General features: G+C 47.5%; 1 protein-coding gene across 1 annotated transcript; it reads left to right on the forward strand.

The window, feature by feature from the left end:
* The first annotated feature begins 3,333 nt into the window (after positions 1-3,333).
* LOC129343528 (leucine-rich glioma-inactivated protein 1-like) lies at positions 3,334-22,663 on the forward strand. Its single transcript, XM_054999783.1, has 9 exons — positions 3,334-3,899; positions 5,006-5,077; positions 6,687-6,758; positions 9,663-9,734; positions 11,267-11,338; positions 12,856-13,025; positions 15,181-15,345; positions 15,576-16,081; positions 20,743-22,663. The coding sequence occupies exons 1-9, from the start codon at positions 3,706-3,708 to the stop codon at positions 21,046-21,048; spliced, it is 1,629 nt and encodes a 542-aa protein (XP_054855758.1). The 5' UTR covers positions 3,334-3,705; the 3' UTR covers positions 21,049-22,663.
* The last annotated feature ends 1,138 nt before the right edge of the window (positions 22,664-23,801 follow it).

The raw sequence follows: 23,801 nt of genomic DNA on the forward strand, positions 1-23,801 counted from the left end.
CCATGTGACCATTTTCGCCAAGGGTGATTTAAACTTTAAAAAACTCCCCCCCCCTGTTCTAGATGACCCAAAGTGATGTCATTGTGTGGTCCTGTGCTGGCAACCCACTGAGTTCCACCGCCTCTTTTCCCAGAAAAAAAAGCCTTGCTGAAAACATTTCCTGGATTAGTGTAAAGTAGATGAAAGACAGGAAAGGGAGGCTTCGCAGAAACAATCAGTGTTCACAATGAAGAGAAGTAAACAGCAGGGACTCCAAGGAATGGCCTGGTCAGGTTTTCAACATATTTTCTTAATGGTTTGGGGAAAAGGTGTGGCCTGATTTGCAGTGGAGTGCAAATGGGAGCTTACATCTAATACAGACCAGGAGGTGTTTCAAAACAGTCGTATGATTCTAGGAAAGCACAGACGGTGAAACAGAAGATGAAATTTATTGCTGATTTTTTTAAAAAAAATGGTCATAGTCCAAAAAGATCAAAAAGTTGATACCCTTAGGAAGAAGACTTGCAAGTACAGTGGTATACTGAAGTGTGAGAATACAGCCCCAGATTACAACTTGGCTCAGAGCTCCTTCTCTGTACATGCATCTTTCAAACCTCAAGTCACAGCAGTTTCACAAGGAAAGCCTTCACAGAAGCAATAGCCCGTAGACTTCAAGTACACCATGTGATGGAGAGATTAGAACTCACCTCATCCTGTACTGTCTTTATATAAGGATCCTTGAGTGGGTAAGATTCATAAAAGATGTTACTTGCTGTCTCAGGGCTAACCACACAGCATGTATTTCTCAGCTCCTTCCCAGGATCTCATCACTTGATCAGGTTTGGGAGTTCTGTGCTGAGAACTGAATTGCCAGGTATGCAGAATCGAGACCATGACGCTCACTGAGACAAGGCTTAAGCCTTCTACCCTGTACTATTTCCTCACCCTAAAATGACCCCAGGATGCTGTTCTTCACTCTTCCGAGAAGGCTTATGGGCAGACAATCAGGATTTCTTAAGACTCTACAACAGGACAAAGAAGAGCAGGTCTGCTTCAGGTTAGGAAAAGAGTGCCGGGGGAAGGCTGGATCCCCTCTCCCCCTGCATAGAGGCTGTGATCTGAATTGGGCTCCCACAAGCCAAATATTGTTCTGAGCATGGAATCTCCTCTTGTCACCAAACTTGAGGACAGACTCAGGAAAAGTATAGTGTGTAGCCAGACTCTCATACGTATATGCTTCTATTCTATTCTATTCTATTCTATTCTATTCTATTCTATTCTATTCTATTCTATTCTATTCTATTCTATTCTATTTGGTTCAGTTCGGTTCGGTTCGGTTCGGTTCGGTTCGGTTCGGTTCGGTTCAGTTAAATATCATTTACACCCAGCCTTTCTCCACATTGGAGACCCAACACAGCTTATATCATTCTCCTCTTCTCCAGTTTATCCTCACAACAACCCTATGTGGTAGGCCAGGCTGAGATGGTGCGACTGGCCCGAGATCACCCAGGGAGTTTCCATGGCAGAGTGGAGATTCAAACCTGGGTCTTCCAGATCCTAATCTGACATTCTAACTATTATGCCATATTGGCTCTCTCCCTGCTCATGAGGCCTACCAGGTAGCAGTTTTCTGCAGCAGCGGCTAGGAAAAGCAGCGCCCGTGGCTATGCATCCTGCCACTCTGTTCAGCCAAGTTGGAAACCTTCCTCCAACCTAAGGAGACTTCATCTGCCTTAAGTGGCTCTTCCGCTGGCTGCAGACCAAGAGACAAGGCACTCCATCTCAGCACCAGGACTACTGGAGTGAGGAACAAGCCAAGAATCAGAAAGCCATCTCTCCAACTACTGATCCGGCTTTGCCAGCTGTCCTATGGCCCTCGGACCTCCAGCCAACCACAGATGCCAAAGCATCTTTTCTCTCTCCTCTTTGAAAAGCAGTAGCTAAAGGGACCATCATGAAAGATGAGGACCCCCAATGCCGCCTCCAGAATTAAAGCACTGCCCCCATGCTGTTCACTGATGGTCATTACCCTTAATGTATTCCCCGCACTGATCTCTCAAGTGTAAGGAAAGCAACAGGAAACAGGGGGTCACAGTGGATCAGAGGTCACACTGGAGGCAGTTCTGTGGATCCATCTCTAAGTCTCAGTCTCAGACAATTGTGTCTTCTGAGATCCTTAAAACACACACACCTGTGTGTCTAGGTGTCTTTTGGAAGCAAGGAAGCTACAGAGTTATACTTCAGCAGGGAAAGTTTGGGTTCATATTCCCACTGGGGGTCTTGAGTCATTCAACAGGACTCACACACATTGCTGGGAGATATGATTCAGTGGTAGAACATCGGCTTGGTATACAGAAGGTCCTAGGTTCAATCCCCAGCATTTCCAATTAAAAGGATCTGGGAGGAGGTGATGGGAAAGAACTCTGTGTGATTCTTGGTGAGCAGCTGACTTCGTGCCTTCATGAGGACAGTCAGCATCCAACTAGGATCTGGGAGGCCCAGGTTCGAATCTCTCCACTCTGCCATGGAAGTTCACTGCGTGAATTTGGACCAGTCACACATTCTCTGCCTAACCTACCTCACAGGGTTGTTGTGAGAATAAAACAGAGGAGAGGAGAATATTGAAAGCTAAGCAGGGCTGAATTTAGTTAATAGTTGGATGGGAGACCTCCAAAGAAGACCAGAATTGCAGAGGTAGGCAATGGCAAACCACCTCTGTTGATTTTTTTTGCCTTAAAAACTCCAGCAGGGGTCGCCAAAAGTCAGCAATGACTTGATGGTACTTTCCTCCACCACCGCTCTGCAAGCAAAAAAAAAAAAGAATGGAATAATCCAGTGTAAACGGCTCCGGGGCGGCCGGATGCAAATGAACAGCGGATCGAATCCACACCCCGAGCTTTCTTCCCCTGCCTGAAATACCGCCACCTCGGTCGCGGCTTCACACGTTACATAATTTCCGTAAAAGGCGCACCACTCCCAGGCGGAAATCACGCACGAAACCAGCGTGGCTCGTCCTATGCTTTTGATTGCATCGGTGGATGTTACGGTGAAAACCTGCAGGTGCAAACAGAACGCCAGCAACACGCCCCGGGGATCTCTTCACGTGTGAAGCGGCCTCCCAGCGCTCAGCCTTCCTCGCCTCTTCCCATTCAACCCACCACCCGCTTCCACTGCTTTGGGGGCATTTTTAATCCTTTTCCTTAGCCATTGTCCAGGATTTGGCTCTGCCAGCCGGAATCCTGCGTCTCCATTGGCTGGCGGCGATGCGTGTGGCTGTGTGTGAGTGCGTGTGTGTGTAAGCGGCGGTGATGTATCTGCAGAGACAGGCGAGGAGCCGATCAGAGCGAAGGGAGAGACCAGAGCGGCCGGCGGCGTCGCGTTTTCGCGCGAGGGACGGTTCCGACCCGGTTGGCGAGCCGCAAGATCCGGATCGGCAGCTGCCACTGGGTTCGCGTGGACGCACGAGATTGATGCGCTTTTTTCTCTCGGAGAGCAACCGCATTTTTGTTCCCCCAACGGTGGGGACCCATTCGCTATAGCCTGGCCAGAAAGGACCCCGGGAAGCGCCGCGGAAGATCCGAGAAGGCACCGCGGAAGATCCGGAAAGGCACCGCGGATGGGAGCCCGCCAGTCCGGCCCTGCAGCGGGGGACCGAGGCGCGATGGAGACTGTCGTGCCGGAGCCGCTGCGGGGTTAGAGCCCGCCGCAGGGAGGCGAAGCCGGAGGATGGGCTGGCGCCTGGGTCTCGGAGGGGCCGGCGCCCCGCTGCTCCTGCTGCTGCTGCTGCTGGCCGGGCAGGGGGCCGCCCGAAAGCCCCTGCGGAGGAAATGCACCCCGGGCTGCTCGTGCGCCAAAGACGCGGCGCTCTGCGAGGGGGCCAAGGAGATCCCCCGCGAGCTGCCCCCGAACCTGGTCTCCTTGTAAGAGCCCTGCGTGATCCCCCAGGCGGATCTCCCCCCTCCCCCTTCCCTCTTGGTCGGGGCGGGCAACAAGGGGTTAAGGGTCGTGGGTAAACCCCTGGGGAGGTAGTTAAGAGGTGACTTGTTGGCAATAAGTACTGGGATGTATGGAGACCAGGGCTGCTTCTGGTTGGATCTGAGCTCGAGTGGGGGCGGCATTGCCTTGGATTAGGGTGGCGGGGTGGCAGCTCTGATCCCCCCCCCATGTTGCAGTGATGGATGTACTGTCAGTTGACAGAAGCCACAGAGATCTTGGTGAACCCCCAGTGGATCCCCCTCCCCAAGTTGTGCTATAAACAGGCTGAAAAGACCCCCATAATGGAACACAGAAATCTCTTACCAATCCTCACCTCTATCAAATACCCCAGGCAGGTTTGAAGGTACCTAGAGGTAAACACAGGGGCTGCCTCCTGGTATGGCATCCAAGGGCTGGGGGGAAACTGGAGAGGCCCCTGGGTCAACGCTTACCTCTTTCTGGCTGATAGGCCATTGCACAGCATGGTGGCGGCAGAAAGTGCTGTCAAGTCATAGCTGACTAATGGTGTCTCCTGCTGGGGTTTTCAAGGCAAGAGACTAAGAGGTGGTTTGCCATTGCCGGACTCTGCAACCCTGGACTTAGTTGGAGGTCTCCCATCCAATTACTAACCAAGGCTGACCCTACTTAGCTTCCGAGATTTGATGAGATCAGGCTTGCCCGGGCCATCCAGGTTGGGATTTGCAGACCATACCTGGAGGTAAAGCCCTAGAAAGGAGCATAGAGAAGGTTTTTTAAAATGCTGTGCTGGGCTCCATTTAAGGTTAGAGATACCCCTGCCAGTTCCCTGGAGAAGCTTCGGGGAGAAAGAGGGAGGTTGGTGGCAACAGGGCTACAAATGGTACTGAAATGTGATGTCTGGTTTTGTCGTCTGGTTTGAGAAACAAAGCTGCCCTCCCAGTTGGTACACGAGTGTCTTCAGGGTGGGCAGTGCTGAGAGATGGGGCTGGTCATGCCATCTCTTTGCAGGGCACCACTGCTGATGCGCCTGCAACCTGTCTGTGGTTCACAGCCAGCTTCCCTCTCTCTGCAGGTCTCTCATTCGCTCAGGATTCACAGAGATCTTGGAAGGCAGTTTTCGCCACGTGCCAACCGTTCAGCTGCTGTAAGCACCCCCGGGTTGCATGAGTGGTGTGTGTCTGGAGGCGTCTCTCATGGGTTGTGGAGGTGTTGCGTGGGGATTGTCTTTCTGTTGACACGTCTGCCTAGCAGCGTGTACATGGTCTGTATAACCCTGTGAATGCAAATTCCCTCTGGTGAGCAACTGGTAGAGTTTCACTGGTGCGAGTGTGCATAAAAGGGATGTGGACGAGTCGGTGACTGTTTTGATGTGCAGATATGTGTCTGTCTAGGGACCCTTGTGAATAGTGCAGGGGAGGTGGTCCTAGTTCACAGGCTGTGAGCATGCAAATGAGATGTCTTGTCGAAGGCTTTCCAATCCACAACAACCATGCAAATGAGAGTTCACATCTTGGTGCCCCTTATTTGATCTGATAATTGATGGGGCGGTATGTGCACAGGCGAGCAAGATTCTTTAGGCAAAGGAATTGGCACATTTGCGCTGGCACTAACTTATCTGTCGCATGTGGACAAGCCTTATCCATGAAAAGGTATGGCTGGGTGAGGGGCAAGTCATTGTAACCCATGTCCATTCATTCCCACCATTCTGACGGCAGTGATCAGTTGCTGGTGTTAAAGCCTGCCATGAACGGTGGATCTGGGATCTCGCTTGTCTCAGGTGCATTGGTTGGAATGGTTTGCACATGCATACTCCATAGAGAAGAAAATTTACTCTGTGCATGCTCAAAGGCACTGTTTTCTTGCATCACATATTCAAAGACTGTTCCCTGGGTTGGAAAAACACATGTCAAAAGCACATGTACTAAAATTGGAACAAAGAGAAGGTTAGCATGGAAAAACAAGTCCTAAAAGTCCTGGTTAGGCTAGAGGGGGTTGCTGTAGGATTCTTGGACAGTCCACTGTAACCAAGGAGTGACTGACAGGTCTTGTCTTTTCCTGGTATTGTAGACCGACCTGCAGGCATCCTAATGTCTCAAGGCCAATGGGCAAGGCACCTGCAGCTATACTTCAACAAGACCTGGACAATAAGCCTTGAACTATCTGCATATTTATTAGCTTCACTGAAAGTCCGTCTTTCTCCGTGTGACACAAGGCGGATAACAGAATGAGAAGGCAATGCAATAAAACCTCTGTAAAGCAAAGGACAGGCAATGCAAAAAGACTGCATGATAATGTTAGGGAACAGTTCAGTGTAAACAGCATAATACATACAATAACAACACATTTTTAAAAAATGCCTAGATTTTTCAGGCGTTTGAGTTAAAATCGCTTGATTAAAAGACCATTCTGACCAATTCCATTTTGCTACAACCTGATCCCCTTTATTGAAGAAGTACTTTATTTCTAGGCAATTGCTGTAGTCATGCGGGAATTGTGTTCCACTGAATTGTGACCCTATAGAGCACTTGGTAGCATTTCAGTGCAATCCTAAACAGAGTTACTTCAGAATAAGCCCATTGATTTCTATGGGCTTAGACTGGAGTAACTGCTTAGGTTGGCACTGTTTATACAGGAGGCAATCTAGTTTCCCTTTGGGGGGGGGTGCCTTTCTCCATCCCAACCCAGAATCAATTGCTTTCCTTCATTCTTCTCTGTGTTTGACCTGCCTGCTTCTCTTTCCCCTTGCCCCCAAGCTTGCTCACTTACAATTCCCTGGATCTGATCGCGGACGATGCCTTTGTGGAACTCGTACACCTGGAATATCTGTGAGTGTGCAAAGATAGTGGGGCAAGGAAGGGTGGGAGAGGGACAGGCAGGCTGCTGGAGTGGTGGTGCCATGGGGGGAAGTACAGCATCAAAAGGTTGAGATGGATTCTATGGAGTGGTATGGGATGGGCAAGATCGAATGATGCTCAAGCCATTCGAGCCCGTGCTGGGCAAGTCAGCTTTTTTTAAAAAAAAAACCCTTTTGCTGATTAATCATTTGGCCCATCTTAGCAAACCCACACAACGGGTGCCTTGAAGTTTTCAAAGGAAGAGCTTACCAGGCCTTTGTCATTTCTCTTTCTGGAAACATCTTTGAGAGTTGTGCAGACGAGAGAATCACACCGGTCTTCTTCCCATACAGCCCTACCATAGTTGGGAAAAACTGAACCAGGCGAAATTATGTTGTGCAGGTGTGACAAGAAAAGCCACTAGCAGCTTGAACCAGCTTGGTGTAGTGGTTAAAGTGTTGGTCTAGGATCTCGGAGTGCCAGGTTCAAATCCCCACACTGCCATGGAAGCTAATGGCTTGACCTTGGTAACCTCTTTGTTTCTGCCCCTCGGTCTAACCTACCTCACAGGGTGGTTGTTATAATCAATATCCCACCTTGTGCTTGCTTGCGGGGAGAGTGGGATATAAATCCAACAAATAAATAAATAAAGAATGATGTTTTGCACTGCCTTGGGCCTCCGTTGTGGGGAAAGAAAGGCTGTTTATAAATAGATATCTGTATTTACTTGAAAGGAAGACTACTCTAAATGTAAGATGAGCCTCCTCCAGAAAAGTCATACGTTAAAAATGTATTGCTTGACATGACTGCAACTTGTATGCAAATATAAGTTCACCACCCCTCTTTTTGATAGCATACCTGGGGCGGGAGGGCTGATCTTGCATAGGGGTCAGTGCAGAAATACGTTCGCGGATCTTCTTATAGCCGAGTCTGTTCATATCCAGATTCTGTACTTTAGTGAAATTATGAAATTAATTAGCATTGATTTTTCTAGCTTTTTAACCTGCCAAAGGCTCAGGAATGGTAAGAGAACGGGAGAATAAACCTATCGCAGGGCTGAGCGATTGGGAAATAGCCTGCTGTGGGTGATTGATTCCTGTTTCCAAATATAGGCCAGCTACCTAGTGAGTCAGTGTGGCTAGATCCAATCCAATACATCAGATCTGCCAGCTAAGCACAGGGACGACAACATTTCTTCCAGGATTTTATTCATCCGTTTTGTTTGGTTATTTCCTTTGTGTCCTGTTCTTCGTTGGAGAAAGTCAGCATGGCTTTCAATCGTCCCCCACAGCCATCTTCCAAGGGGACGCTCACCAGGCTCAGTGTGAATACTCTTTAGACCCTTCCCTGGACTTCTCGCAGTCAGAATTCTTAGCACCATTCCAGGTGACCAGGGAAAGAAGCTGGATCAGAACCATGGGAGCCTAACCTGCTTACAGTGCAATACTAAGAGTTATGCCAGTTTAAGCCCATTGAAATCAATAGGCTTAGACTGGAGTAACTCCCTTTAGGCTTGCACTGCTGGTCATTTAAAAGACTGGGTCAGGCCTGCCTGTGCAGAAAAGGGCAAGCAATAGGGCAATCCTAAGCACACTTTCCTGGGAGTAAGCCCCATTGCATAGACCTGAGTAGGTATCTGAGTTGACCTGCTTAGGGCAGCTTTCCAAGATGACTGAAGCACCTTTCCTTTGAGGAATGGCTTGAGTTGGGGCTTTTCAGTTTAGAGTTAAGTGTCCACTGTGGAGGGCCTGGGAGGACATGTCAGAGGTTTATAAAATCATGCATAGGGTGGAGAACTTTTTCCTCTTTTGCTGTTACGCTGGAGCTCAGGGGTACCTGATTGAGTTGATGGGCGAGAGATTCAGGATGGACGAAAGGAAATACTTATTTACTAGAATTTATGGCCAGTGGGCATAACAATGGCTGCTAGTGTAGAGCGCTTTAAAAGGGGTTTAGACAAATTCATGGAGGAGAGAGCCCTCTGTGTCTAGTAGCAAAGATAATGAAAGGAAACCTCCATATCCAGAGGCAGTAAACCACTGGATACCGCTGCCACAAGGCAACAACAAGGAGGAGGCCTCGGTCTCTATGCCCCATTGGTTGCCCCCAGGGCTGTTGGTTGCCCACTGTGCAGAAAAAGGATGCAGAACTAGAAATTGCATTGGCCTGATCTATCAGGGCACCTCTCATATTCTAGTAATGGTTATCTTTGGGCCCCGTTTAACATTTTACTTGTTTGTTCATGTGTAACTTTTCCTTGTGCAATGTTAATAGGAAAAAACAGAATTTCAATTTTTTTTTTGGTTTATTTTATTTTAATCAAAAGATTCTTGGGAGTGCTGAAAATTCTCTTTTAAAGATCCTTACTCTCCTCCCCTCGAATCAGGACAGGGAATGTTAAACCCAATTGTCTGCATTGTACCAGCCATGCTTTCCCGGCCGTCTTTGCAACTGTGAAATACAACCAAGTTCCTCATTGGAAGGCACACATTGATCCCCTTGGCTTTCTAGATGAGCCATGCCGTTTCAGGCCTCTAAGAGCCAAGCTACAAGTGACGCCTGACACAGGTTGGACACTTGTCAGCTTCCCTCAAGTTTTGATGAGAAATGTAGGCATCCTTGTCTTGCAGTTGTAATGGAGAGCCAAGATGTAAAATCAGGACGCCTACATTTCCCATCAAAACTTGAGGGAAGCTGACAAGTGTCCAACCTGTGTAAGGCTTCACTTGTAGCTTGGCTCTAAGATGACCTCCCTCCTCAAAGACAAGAGACGAGTCCCACCATCAAACTTCTAGAGCTGACGATCATGTTTTTCCTTTCATTGACCTATTATGTTTTTCCTTTCTTTGCTCATCATTAAACGAGTTGTGGCTTAAGAGATCTCTCTCGTTATAGGTTCATTGAGCACAACAGATTGGAATCGATCTCCAAGAATGCTCTCCGAGGCCTAAAGAGTCTTCTTCATCTGTGAGTGATTTCGGCATACCTTCCCTATCCCAAGCTTGGACCCTTAACTTAATGCAAGCTCCCAGCAGTTACTCAAAATGTTACATCTGGAAACCCAACTCTTCTGTTCTCTTCTGGTTCTCCACTTGACTTAAATCCCATCTTGCTTATGATATTTCTACTCTTCCTGTCCTCTGCAATGAACTCAAGGGGGCCTACATAGATCTCTCCTCCAAACACTGTCCGGATCCAGACTGCCCTAGCTTTGTCAAGATGGCAAAACTCGCTGTGTGTCTTCAGACCACGTATTGGGCCTTTGTGCAATCCAATCTTTATCATTCTCTCTGCGAATCAGACCTGCCAGTGATTTGTGCAGCTCTGATCCTCTATGGTGACTCCAGCATCTCCTTTACACCTTTTAAACTTTCCTTCTTCCTATTTTGATAAATGACTGGTGAGGGGGAAAGCCTCTGATTGGGTAGGGCCACTTTGGACTATAGGTGGGGCCTCCCATGACTGAAACTGCTTCATGAAAAAAGATGCTTTGACATAGAAAAGTAACATCAGAGATAATATTAAATGGAACCCCTTCTGTCTGGGTTTCTGTGTAGAGGGAATTGACGGGGAGGGTATATGTAGGGACTCAAGGTTGGGAAATTCCTGGAGATTTGAGGGTGGAGTCTGGGGGAGCAGGGTTTGGGGAGGGAGGGGCCTCATCGAGGTATAATATCATACAGTCCACCCTCGAAATCAGCCATTTTATCCAGGAGAACTGATCTCTGTGGTTTGATGAACAGTTGTAATTCTGGGACATTGTCAGCCCCCAAGATGGGCCATGGGGTTACCAGCCAGCAGGTGGTGACTGGAGATCTCCCAGAATTACAACTGATCTCCAGCCTACAGACATCAGTCCCCCTGGAGAAAATGGCTGCTTTGGAAGGTAGTCTCTGTGGCATTATACCCTGCTGAGGCCCCTCTCCTCCCGAAACCCCACCCTCTTCAGACTCCACCCCCCACCTCCAGCAAATCTCCAGTAATTTCCTGACCTGAAGCTGGCACCCCTAGTTGGCAACTATAGATACAAGGAAGAGAGTTCCATTTTCATGTAGTGTTGCCAATTCCAGCCTAGGAAATTCCTGGAGGTTTGAGGGCAGTGTCTGTGGAGAGGGGAATTTTTGGAGGAATTTCACCAAGAATCTATATAGATACTATATACTATAGAGCTTGGTCTCTGAAGTTGCCAGTTTCTCTAGCAAACTGATTTCTTTAGTTCAGAAATCAGTTGCAATTACGGGAAAACTCCTAGCCCCCCATGGAAGATGGCAGCCCTGCTCTCATGAGACCCAACCTGTGGTCTGAAGTCCCTGGTTTGCCCCTTCAGTGAAAACTGGGCCCCAGTCAAACCGGGTTCCTACACACTTATGCTTTTATCCATCATCCTAACCTTCACGGTACCCCCTCCCAAGCCACTGAAACTTGTAACTGTTCCCAGGCCTAACAATCCCATTCTGTTCTAAGCTGCCTTCTAAGGTTGTTCCTCTTCTTTCTTATAGGAGCTTGGCTAATAATAACCTACAGACCTTACCGAGGCATCTCTTCCGGGGCCTGGACGCTTTGACTGCAGTGTGAGTTTGGGACAAAGGGAAGAAGTGGGGCTCAGGATTAGGGACATGGGTATGGAGGACATAGCAATTCCACCTTCTCTCAGCTGCCATGCAGGAGTACAATCAAACCAGTGGCAGAGAGTGCCCTCAAGCCATAGCTGACTTATGGCGACCCCTGGCAGGGTTTTCAAGGCAAGAGACTAACAGAGGTGGTTTGCCATTGCCTCCCTCTACAACTCTGGTCTTCGTTGGTGGTCTCCTATCCAATTACTAACCAAGGCCAACCCTGTTTAGCTTCCGAGATCTAATGAGATTGGGCTTGCCTGGGCTATCCAGGTCAGGGCATTGCAGTGGGGTGGGCACCCCTGTTATTCAACAATATGGGGAGAACTAAATTCTTTACTTCCAGCATGAACATCAATGATGTTTTAGTGAATTGTGGCCACATCAGCTCAAGTGGTGACAACTATTTATTGTATTTTAAATTGTGGTTTTTATGATGTTGTGATCTGCCCTGAGCCCACCTGAAGGGGAGGGCAGGATATAAATCCAACAAAACAAATATTCAAAAGAGGACCAGCTTAGGAAGACTTACGAAGGAGCATACACCTCGCTTGCATGAGGTCCCTGGTTCATCGACTGGCATCTCCAGTTATTTGATCTCCAGTAATCAGTTGGAAAATATCTTCCTCTGCACAAGCGCCTAAATGCACCAGCGATCTGATTTGAGATAAGCCAGCATCCCATTGCAAAAGAAGGCAAGAATTGAACAAAGGAGGGGCAGAGCTAATAAGCTTTGGGGCCCTAATCCCCCAATAATGAAACCAGCCAGTAGAGGGGAATACAAATGCAATGATGAAATCAGGCAGTCAAGAAGAATACAGATGTAATAATGAAATCAGCCCCTCACCAGACCTGCCCCCACCCCCATTACCAGAGCCAAGCAAGGGGTTGCTTTTAATTAGGGTTGCCAGCTCCAGGTTGGAAAATTCCTGGAGATTGTGAGGGTGGAGCCAGAAGACGATGGGTGGGGTTTGGGGAGTGGAGGGACCTCAGTGGGGTATAATGCCATACCCTCCAAAGCAAATGTTTTCCCCAGGAAAACGGATCTCTCTGGCCTGGAGATCAGTTGTAATTCCTCTGGAATTCTTCAGCCATCCACTGGAGGTTAGCAACTCTACCTTCATCCTATGTGAGGCAAGTGGGAGCCATCACTGGAAGCCAGTTGCCCAGGCCCTGGTTGGAGTGGGGTCAAGCAGCCGTTGCCAAGCTGAATTCCCAAACCCCATATGGAGCAAGGGGTTGTCACTGTGAGCGGACAGTTCAAGCCATGGGCAGGACAGGTGCAAGTGGAAATGGTGGGAGCCTCCTCTTTTTCTCCATCCCCCATCATCAGGGTGGGGTGCAACTGTCAGTGGTCAGAGCCCCACTGGCCCCTATTGTCTGTTGGCTTCACAGGCCCAGCTTTGGAAGAGGGTCCCTCTCTCAGTCTCATACGGTCTCTCGGTCTCATATGGTTATGCTTTCTTTCCCGGCAGGGATTTGCGGGGAAATGCCTTCCACTGCGACTGTAAATTGAAATGGCTGGTCGAGTGGCTGTCCTACACTAGTGCCGTGGTGGAGCCGATAGAGTGCCGGTCACCCACCGAACTGAACCGCACCAGTCTTGCTGAACTCCGCCCAGGGGGTTTCAACTGCATCACCACTGGTACGTCTTGTTTGTCACTCTTTGTGCTCTTCTTCCAGGAGGGGCTCTAATAGCTTCTCTGCTTGTATAAGCCCAGAAAACACTTCACTTTAATAGCTGGATTCCACCCTGTCTACCTGTTTATAAAAACCTCTCAAGACCCCTGTTTCTGCTCTTCCTTTCCCAATGTCTTTGTGTATCTTCAAGTACTCTGTTGCAGCAGGGCAAAGCAATGCACAATCTTAGAAGAGAGACGAATTGGGCCAGATGCTATTACAACGGGGACTAGAATTGGCAACCTCCAGTCACGGCCCGGATATTTCCCATAATTATAACTGATTCCCAGATGACAGAGATCAGTTTCCCAGGAGAAAATGGCTACTTTAGAGGGTGGTCTCTATGGCATTATACTCCCCAAGATCCCTCCCCTCTCAAACTCTGCCCTCCCCAGGCTCCTCCTCCAAATCTCCATGAATTTTCCAACCTGGGAAGCCTAGTGTGGACAGTTCGACCCCTCCCCAGCTGCCATTTTTAATACAAGTGACATATACAGTGTTCTGCCTCTTTCTCTCCTCAGTTTCTCACCTTGTTCTGAATAATGGGTAGATGGGCTTCCACCCTCTTTGCAAAACACTCTCCAACAAGGAAGAAAGGAAAGATGTAGCATGACTAGACATTGCCTTCAATTACATTTCCACTGAGTTTGGCTTACTGTTGTCTCATTTGATGTACCCTTTGTTGTTTTAGTGAATGAGGCTCTTCGGTCCTCTTACATTGTGCTGTGGCAGAGAAAACACACTGGGCACTTAAGTAAAAATATTAAAACTCTGCATCAAGATATTCAGTGCCAAGAAAATCTGGCTCCCAGGACTCCTATAAATTATGCAAATTCAGAAAAAATGCATATATTGCCTCACTGTCATTAATTAGTTTTGTTTCTGCAAGTCATAGGGAGGGACAATGAAATATGCAAACCACTGAATCCCATCCAGAAATTCTACTGAGCCCCCCTTCAGTAGGCACCATTGACGCTCCATGAAATGTATCATCACAGCCATAAGGACTAGATCTTTAAGAAGAATTAAAGGCAAGGATTTGCAAGATGCTGAAATCCGGGTGTGTTCTGGTGGCTTTTTCATATTGTACAGAATTGCAATCCTAAAAAGAGTCACGCTTTTCAAAGCCCATCAACTTCAGTGGGCTTAGAATTGTGTAACTATGCTTAGGATGTCGCCGTGGGATTCTTATCTGCCAGATGGCATCTTCTCTTCCGAGCTGCCTGGCGGTGCAGAAACGAATATTTGTCCAAACTTAAGGTCACACTGGGTGAAGTGCTGGAAAGAACAAGGAATGAATCTCTAGCATGTTTTTTTTTAAAAAAAAAAATCTGTACGCGGGAGGGGGCACCAGTTCATATTTTAGTTATGGGATGGGGAGCAGAAAGGGATTGAATTCTTCCTCTTGCTCAGTTTCTCCAATCTCAAATAGTCCCCTAGGGCTGCTATTTTCTCTTCTGGGGAAAATGTAGTTTCCCTTTATGTTGCTTGTATATTTCCCCTAATGGAGAAAATGGAGTCTTAGAATATGCCCATTTCACACAACTCAGATTCCAGTAGCACAAACTCTGTTTCGAGACTTCAGACTTGAGTCTTATAGTGCTACATTTAAAATTTGAAACTCTCATTCTGTGCCAAAGGTTAATCCATACAGGAAAACGTAGCTTTTAGGGTCTACATTTTAGCCTTCAGGGTTTACCAGTTATCCATTTGCAAGACTGAGTCACGTGGACCGCCACACCCCATGCATACTCTAGTCCAATATAAACGGTCCCTATGTGTGTTGACTCACCACACATGCTTGCTTTCCCTCCTGGCAAAGTGAGTCAATGGGGGGGGGGTCACCTGTTGTGATTCCCTGCACTTAGCAGGTGACCAAACAGAGGAGCAGTATGGCATCTGTTCAGCTTCTATGTGCTTGTTGGCTTCAGCAGTGTTTTAAGAAAACCAGTATCAAACAGAACAAATCAATAGGTGGAACGCGGGTCGGAGTATGTGATTTTATTGACAAATTGTGTTCCAAACACCTCTCCACTGAGTTTTCCGCTCTAGACAATAAAAATCAAAGGAAAAGAAACTCTCCCGACCTTGTTGAACTGAAACCCTTTTTCTTCTTGCAGACCTTGTTCTATTTGACGTTCTACCGTACCAGTCACTCTCTGTGGAAACCTTCACCTATCACGGGGAACAGAATTTGGTGATTGCACAGCCCTTTTTCGGACGCTGCATTTTCCTGGAGTGGGACCATGTGCAAGGGAAATTCCGCAGCTATGCCAACATCACTGGTGAGCCCCCATCAGAAGATCCTTCCCCACACTTTTCCAGGACAGATAAGTGAGTGACATCAGTTGCATTAAACTGACCAAAACAATGAATAGCTCAGTGGCTGTCTCAGCCCTGTAACGGCTCTCCGTCCTCACAACTTTTGCACATACTTTGCAGCCTTCTCCAGAGCTGATGCTATAAATAATGTGACTGATCCTCGATCATTTTTGTCTCCGCTCCTTTTTCCTAGGCTCGTCCACAGTAGTCTGCAAGCCCCTGGTGATCGACGGCCAACTCTTCGTGGTTGTGGCTCAGCTCTTTGGGGGTTCACATATCTACAAGCGGGACGAAGCCACGGGACGCTTCCTACGCACTCAAGCCATCGAAGGGTCACGCATCCGCAAGCCAAATGACATCGAGGTCTTCCGCGTGGAGGGCGACTGGTACTTCATCATGGCCGACAGCTCAAAGGCTGGTTCGACTACCCTGTACCGCTGGAACGGTCATGGCTTCTACACCCACCAGTCTCTGCATGACTGGTACCGTGACACGGATGCTGAGTTCCTGGAGATCGCAGGCAAGCCCCACCTTATCCTGGCCAGCAGCTCCCAACGTCCCGTCATCTACCAGTGGAACAAACAAAAGTTCACGCCCCGCACCGACATCCCAGACATGGACGACGTCTATGCTGTCAAGCATTTCAAAGTCAAGGAGGATGTGTACATTTGCCTGACGCGCTTCCTTGGCGATTCCAAGGTGAGCCAGGAGTTTGAGGCGAGCCTGATCTCATCAGGTCTCAGGAGCTGAGCAGGGTCAACCTTGGTTAGTAATTGGATGGGAGACCTCCAACGAAGACCAGGATTTCAGAGGCAGGCAATGGCAAACCGCCTCTGTTAGTCTCTTGCCTTGAAAACCCCGTAAGTCATCTGTGACTTGACGGCACTCTCAACCACCACCAGGGTCAGGCAGCGCTCTGTTTTGCCACTTGATGCATGCCAAATTGGTTGCTGCAGTACCATCTTTTAGCCAGCTTCATTGGTGGTGCACCAGCACTGCAAATGGCAGACCGCGTTTCTTCTGCTAGTAAGCCCACAGGATTGCACAGAGACTAAGGCAGTGATACTATTCAGTGGAACAGGAGCCATGTATTGCTTTCTGTCATGCCACCTATGGCTTTCCTGAGCATTCTTCCCCAATGTGGCACCTGCTCCAAGTTTCATGAAAATGGGCAAGGCCCTTGCCTAGGGTTACCAACTCCTGGTGAGGCATGAAGTTCGCCTGGAATTACAACTGATCTTCAGATCACAAAGCTCAGTTCCCCTGGAAAAAATGGTGGCTTCATAAAGATTTGGAGGTGCAGACTGGAGGGGATAGAGTTTAAGGAGGGGAGGGAGCGTCCCAGAGAAGTGATTCCATAGAATCCACCCTGCAAAGCTGCCATTTTTTCCAGGAGAATTGGTCTTTGTGAAAATGGCAGCTTCGGAGGATAGACACTATGGCACGACATCCCTGCTGGGCTTGCTCCCCTCCTCAGACTCCATCCCAGGAACTCGTCTCAAATCTCCAGTAATTTCCCAAACCAGAGTTGGCAACCCTCCGTAGATTTTGATTTCTTTGCCCCTAAATTGGCTAAAGGGCAGAACCCCTCCAGCTCCAAGTTAAGAAATTCCTGGAGATCTGCGGGGTGAAACCTGGAGAAAGTGGGGTTTGGGGAGGGAAAGGACCTGGGCATGGCATAATTCCATAGAGTCCACCCCCAAAAGTAGCCATTTTCTCCAGATGAACTTATCTCTGTGGCCTGGAGACCAGTTGTCATTCCAGGAGATCTCCAGCCACTACCTGGAGGCCAGCAACCCTACCTCTGAGGTAATTTGGCCCAGTTCTTTCAAGCGTGCCTGAGCTATTTCATCCTGCCATCTCTGCCTCCTGGGGCCAACTGTACAAAACTGTAAGGGAATGGGAGATGCCAGGATCAGAGAAGGGAAGATGGTGGGGGGGAGGAAGCTGAAGGACTTCCATCCTTCTGTGAAGCTCAAAGTCCTCCCACTCCATGCTGACGCTTTTAATGACTGAGCTCTTGAGTAGCCGGTTGCTAAGCATCCTCCTTCCTTTCCCTCTGACTTCACACTGCGTTTTGGAGGCAATCAGAATCTCCTCAGCAGAACAAGAAGCCGGAAATGATATGCTCCTTCTCCTCTTCTGCATGCCGGAGGATTCAGAGAAGGGGCAAGGTCACTGGAATCAAGGCCAGATTATTCATAAGGCTGACTAGGCCGAAGCCTAGGGGCCCCACAGGGACTAGGGGCCCATCAATTTTGTTTTGCTGAGGCACACCCCCACATAAATTACAATTAATTGATTCTCTTATATAACCTCTATTAATAAGATAATTAACTGCTTCCTTGTTGAAGTGAAGCACATTGTCTCTTATATTAAAACAATAATCCACAAATTATATATTTTTAATAAATAATAACAATGTTTTTCACTTCAAAATATTACAGTATTGAACGATTATACCCCCAAAATGTGCTTCCCTGAAGAGTTCTACTAGCGCAATATTTTTTTAAACGTGAATAGAATTCTTCAGGAGACCCTCAATATGGACATAGGGCTATGCACTGCGGTCTAGTACCTGCCGTACCAGGGTCAGGCTGTCTGCTGTAGTTGGGTGAAAGATTGAAGTGCCACAGGGGGCCCGAAATACCTGAAAGCCTAGGGGTCCGGCCATGGGTTGATACAGCCCTGACTGGAGCAGCAACAACTGTTAATGGCTGGATGTCTTGATCAAATACAAGTTGTGGGCCTCTTAAGTTTAAGAAAGTGACAGCATCTAGCTTGCGTCAGAGACCAGATCCGATAGACGAGGATACAAGAAGCAGCAGCTATAATTTGAAAGCCTGTAACAGCCTGGGTTTGGGGTTGCCACCTTTGACTTGTGAAAGCCCTGGAGATTTAGGGTGGTGTTTTCAGGAGCAGGGATATGATGCTGTAAAATCTGCCCTCCATAGCTGCCGTTTCCTCCAGGGAAGCTTATCTCTGTCATCTGGAGATCAGTTGTAATTCCAAGAGAACTACACCTGGAGGTTGGCAACCTTAACTGTGGCCCACAGATGATCCACAATGATCATTTCTGCCTGTGGGACAATTATGCTCCTCCCAGTAATTTAGTTAGATGTACCTTCATGTAGGCCAAGGCCCAGTCATGGATTTTCTCTGTAGTGACCCCGATTAATGCCACAGCTTCCCGCTGGCTGCGAAAAAATGTAGAGGGGCTGTTGATTTTAAGGAGAGCCTACATGGTGGAGCTTTTTAGAAAGATGTTGGTGTGGAGACAAGAGGTGATTTATGAAGTTGTTATGTTGTGTGTAAGTTTTTTGCTGGCTGCGGCTGTGCAGTTTTTGAGCAAAGTTCCAGCCTGCTAAGTCCGCTGAAGTCAGAAGGGCATAACTCCGCTTACGACGACACTTCTAGTTGACTGTTTGGCATTCGTGGATGTTTTATTGCTGTGCATGGATCAGTTTTTTTTGTAAGTCTTTGAGAAAGAAGTGTGGGGCGTGAATTCTGAATAAACTCTGCTGTGACAGTGGAAGTGGTCGGGACCCGTTCCACTCCCCAGTTGTCAGTGGCAAGTCTACACTGTGCAAACGTTTGATGAAGAAAAAGTTGTACAGCCCTATTACTCCATGCAAAATCCGAAAACAAGACCAAAATTCATGTAATAACCTTTGGTTTGGGCCAAACAACCTGTGCCTGAATGGTCCAGGCTATCCCAATCTTATTAGATCTTGGAAGCTACTCAGGGTCAGACCTGGTTAGTATCTGGATGGGAAATCTAGATGCTGCTTTAGCATTAGCTCTGCTTGAACAGCAAGATAACATCAGAGCCCTCCGGACTGAGCAAGAAGGACCCATAAATCTAGCAGATTGTTTGGACAGACACATAAATTAGTGCTGTTTCTACTGCTGCTAGCGAAAGACGTTATGTATTCAGATTTTCCCCTTGATCTTTGTCCCATAGAATTTGTCACTGTGGCCCCAGCACCCTGGGTTTCATACACAAATTATTATTTATTTAGATATTTATATCTTGCTATTCTCACTGGGGACGAAGGTGGCTTACAACCTCGTTTTCCGTTCCTCCTTTTAATTCTCACAACAGCCGCCCTGCAAGGTAGGTTAGATTGAGAGATAATGACTGGCCAATGTTAACCAGCAAGCTCCCATGGCAGAGTGAGAATTCAAGCCTGTGTCCTCCAGATCCTATTTGATGTTCTAACCACTACACCACCTCTTTGTTGTAACTATGCAGGTCTGCCTCTGGATATTTATTCAGATGTCCTCTTCCATTCACCAAGGCTTACGCCCTCCTAAATACGCATGGATGAGTAGCTTTACGCAGCATAGGAGGTTGCATTGGTGCTTATGGGAAAATGCACCTTGTACATGCTCGTGGGTTCCATTATTGCCTCCTGCTCTCAGCCCAGATCTGGCTATGTACCCAGCCAAAAACATTGGTGGAGTTGCATCCAGTCCATGCATGCTGGTCCCAATCCACCAAGAGAAGTACCTGCAGCCAAATCTCTCTTGTTGTACTGGCCACACCTAATTTAATGCTAAGTTTTTTCATTGTAAATAGATTCTGGGACTAGGTAGTTCAAACCCCAGGCCACATCGTATAAAACTTTTTTTTTATAAAAATTTTTATTGGATTAGATGTCATTAAATTGTACATTACAATCAGTTTCCTTTAATTTTTCCAATTCTAACCCCCTCCCTTTCCCCCCCTTTTGTTGACTTCCAACAGTTTTCCAACCCCTTGTCCCTTTTCCCTTACTCATTTTAAATTTATTCTATCTATCAAACGTAGACTTTCACTTTCTTCTAAGCTTATCTATATAACACAGTGCTCCTTCTATCTTCCTACTTACTTTAACAACTAAATAATACATAACTAAATAATACATTCTTGGCATATTTTCTTTTGATAATAATCATTTAGCTAATTTTGGTACTCTATACTCTATTTTATAATCTCATCTTCAATATGGGACAAACAATTTATCCCTCATTCAGCATAATTTTAGATACTTCTATAAACAGTACATTCAATATAAGTCAACCAATTTAACTTATACTCTATATATTACTTTTTCTACATATCTTATCTTCATACTGTTTTAATTATATAATTATATTATTCTTTCATTATGCAACTATCCACCAAAAATAGTCAACCAATTTGACCCATATATACCTCCAAACCAATTCAATCAAAAAAACTTTCCATGCACAGCTTTTCAACAGGGTAGTTCCTCCAAGCTCTTGCTTAGAAGAGTGAACTCCAACCCTAATAGAAGTTTCTACTGCAATCACCAATGACCAGTATTTATGACAATGCACTCCTTTGCCTACAGGTGATGCACTGGGATGGATCAATGTTCCGAGATGTCCAGCACATGCCATCCCGCGGCTCCATGGTGTTCCAGCCCCTGACCATCGCCGGCTACCGTTATGCCTTTCTCGGCAATGACTATTCCTTCAGCCAAGTGTACCGCTACGAACCCGTCACGGGACTCTTCCAACACTTCCAGGAGCTGAACACCCAGGCCCCACGCTCCTTCGCCCACCTCCACGTTGACAAGCAAGACTTCCTCATCGCTTCTAGCTTCAAGGACAAAACTCACATCTACCGGCACGTCATCATCGATCTGAGTGCTTGAGTCTGTCCACAGTGGGGATTGGGGTGTTGAACCAGGAGTGCCACTGTAAGGAGAGGAAGTGGAGGCAGCCGCTGGGGGGAAGTGCAGTACCCAAGATGGCCACTATGGAAACCGTAGTGGAATAAGATGCTCTTGAGAGTACAGTTCTCCAGCGGCGCAAAGAACGAGGGCGCTAAAGAACAGCTAGCAAGTAAGTGGAAGACAGGCAACCGAAGAGGTATAAATCCAATCAGTAGAGAATGCCACAAAGGGCAACAAGTCTCCAGAATACCTTTTTCTCCCTTTTTGTTTAGCCAGTATGCATGAAGCCCTGTTGGTTGCTGGAGAAGGTCGCAGTGGAGAGGCCTGCATGCTTTGCAGCAGGGCTTAACCAAATATCTCGACAAACGGGGCGTGCAGATTTGGTGAGGCATAACTTTGCCTGCAGTCCCTCCCAATCTTGCTTGCCAACCTGTCGTTTTGCTTTGTCATTTCAGAGGATTTTTTCCCTTTAAAATCTCATTTCTCACCCTAAATTGGATGGATCAGATTATTGGCTTGCATTTGCTGCCCCGGCCGCTTGTATCCATTTTCCCCCATCAACAGGTGCAAGCAGCCACTGAAAATCCGCTTTGTTTTACCACTTCCTTCTTTTTACTGCAGAATTATCTTCTTCCTTCTAAACTTGTCTTGCAAAGGGCACAAATCTAGCCAAACTATGGTTGCCAGCCTCCAGGTGGTGGCTGGAGATCTCCTGGAATTTCAACTGATCTCCAGGCCACAGAGATCAGTTCACCTGGAGAAAAAGGCTGCTTTAGAGGGTGGACTCTATGGCATTATGCCATGCTGAAGTCCCCTCTCTCCCCAAACCCTGCACTCTCCAGGCTTCACCACCAAAATCTCCAGGTATTTTCCAACCTGGAGCTGGCAACCCTCTGCCAAACCTAAGTGACCATGATGTGGCAAAAACACAATCAGTGGGCACAAGACAGCAGTCCAATCCAATGCATGTTTACATAGAAGTAAAGCCCACCTAGGTGGAATGGGGCTTGCACCCCCAAGTTGGCGTGTATAGGCCTGCAGCTTTGATTGCAACTAACTTTGGCTGGATTGCATCGGATGCCTTCTAATTGCTGTTTGACTATTTAATTTTTCTTAATTTACAATTCCAGGCACTGCACAGTGCCAGATACTAAAGCACAAGCTTAACTTTAAGCACAGAAAGACCCCCTCCTCAATCCTGATGGGAAAAGAGATGCTGGGGGAACAGGGTAGACTGGACTCATTGGTGTAATGGGTAGGTAGAAGAGAATACAGGATAGCAGAAGCTCCCCCGGGAGGGGAGCTGGGAGCCCAATTTAATGGAGAGCAAAACCACATCAATCTTTTGCTTGTAAATAGCCAGCATGTTTATTCAAACACAATCAACCAACCTCCTTGTAGTGGGCAGCTACAAGGAATACATGCCAATGTATTTATTCCCCAGTGACAATACGGAGGTGGAATAGTTTGGGCTAGGACTACACAAGATTGTCTCCTGCCAAAGAGGGCCTGTTATCCTCTTCTGTCTCTCATTCATGAACTGGGATCCCACGTACAAGTATTGTAAATAAAAAAAATAGTATATTGTTTGTGAGCCCAGGTGCAGCGTTTTTTTTTGCTCTGCGTTGTTTTCGTTCTACATGTGCCTGAAGTAGGTTTGCCATTTGATAGCACACAGTGGATAAACCTCGTGCCTCAAGAAACTGAGGAAGAAAAAAATGTCCTCCGTAGTGACACTCTAGGAGTTTCCCAATGTCACGATGACCTTTACCATAGAGATTAGGGTAAATTCCTAGACTGTCACCTGGAAGTCACATCTTCCCCAAACTCCACCCTTCCCAGGCACCACCTTCAAAATTTCCCAGCATTTGCCGAGGCAGTTCTGGCAACCTTAGCATGAAGCCAGCTACACTGGGCCAATGGCAGGGATATGGGGAGCAGGGAGAGAGGGTGTGCTGCTTTTACTCCCATACTAGGCCCTTGGGAAGGTCAGAGCAGCCTTATTTTCACTGTATGTGAATATGTTATTCTTAGCTTTCTAGAAGCCTAGCACATAACAACAACCCTCCAAAACCGTCCCTAGCACCTCTGCAGTGGGAGCAAAGGCCAGGACCGTTTCATTCTGCGCTTCCGGTAGGATCAAAGAGATCCTGTTCAGAATCTGGGTGTTTAATGAGGGCACTGAGAATTCGGGGGGGGGGGAGGTTCTCAGCCCAGCTATGGTACCCTGAGAACAGCTAGGAAACCAGGCAGAGCTTATAGAGTAGCTATGCCCTTTGTAGGGTTGCCAAGTCAACCCTAGCAACTACCAGAAGGTCAGGAGTGTGTAGGCGGGGGGGGGGGGGTGGAGTCCTCAGGCACACGTGCTCAGTACGTGATGACATCACTTCTGGAAGTGATGTCATGACACAGGAGCTCATGCACTTTCCGTCAGCCCAAATATAGCATTTGGGGGCAATTCTTAAAGAACTGGCCCTCGTGCGATGCCTGGAGCAATGTCCTTGTGTAGGAACACGTGCACAGATGTTTATCAAGGCTGCCTGCCTCTTCCTAGGCAATCACCAGGTGGCCTGCCTCTTCCTGCCACTCATCAGAACTGCTGGGAGTTTGCCCACAACTGGCAGGCACCTGGCAAGCCTAGCTCTTCGGTGTAATGATTTAATTATAGTCTTTCCGTTTATGTGCTCAAACTGCTCCATAACATCCCGTAATTACACCAGCCACCCCGGAAA

The sequence above is a fragment of the Eublepharis macularius genome, chromosome 15 (assembly GCF_028583425.1).
Source record: "Eublepharis macularius isolate TG4126 chromosome 15, MPM_Emac_v1.0, whole genome shotgun sequence".
In the NCBI taxonomy this organism is placed as follows: domain Eukaryota; kingdom Metazoa; phylum Chordata; class Lepidosauria; order Squamata; family Eublepharidae; genus Eublepharis; species Eublepharis macularius.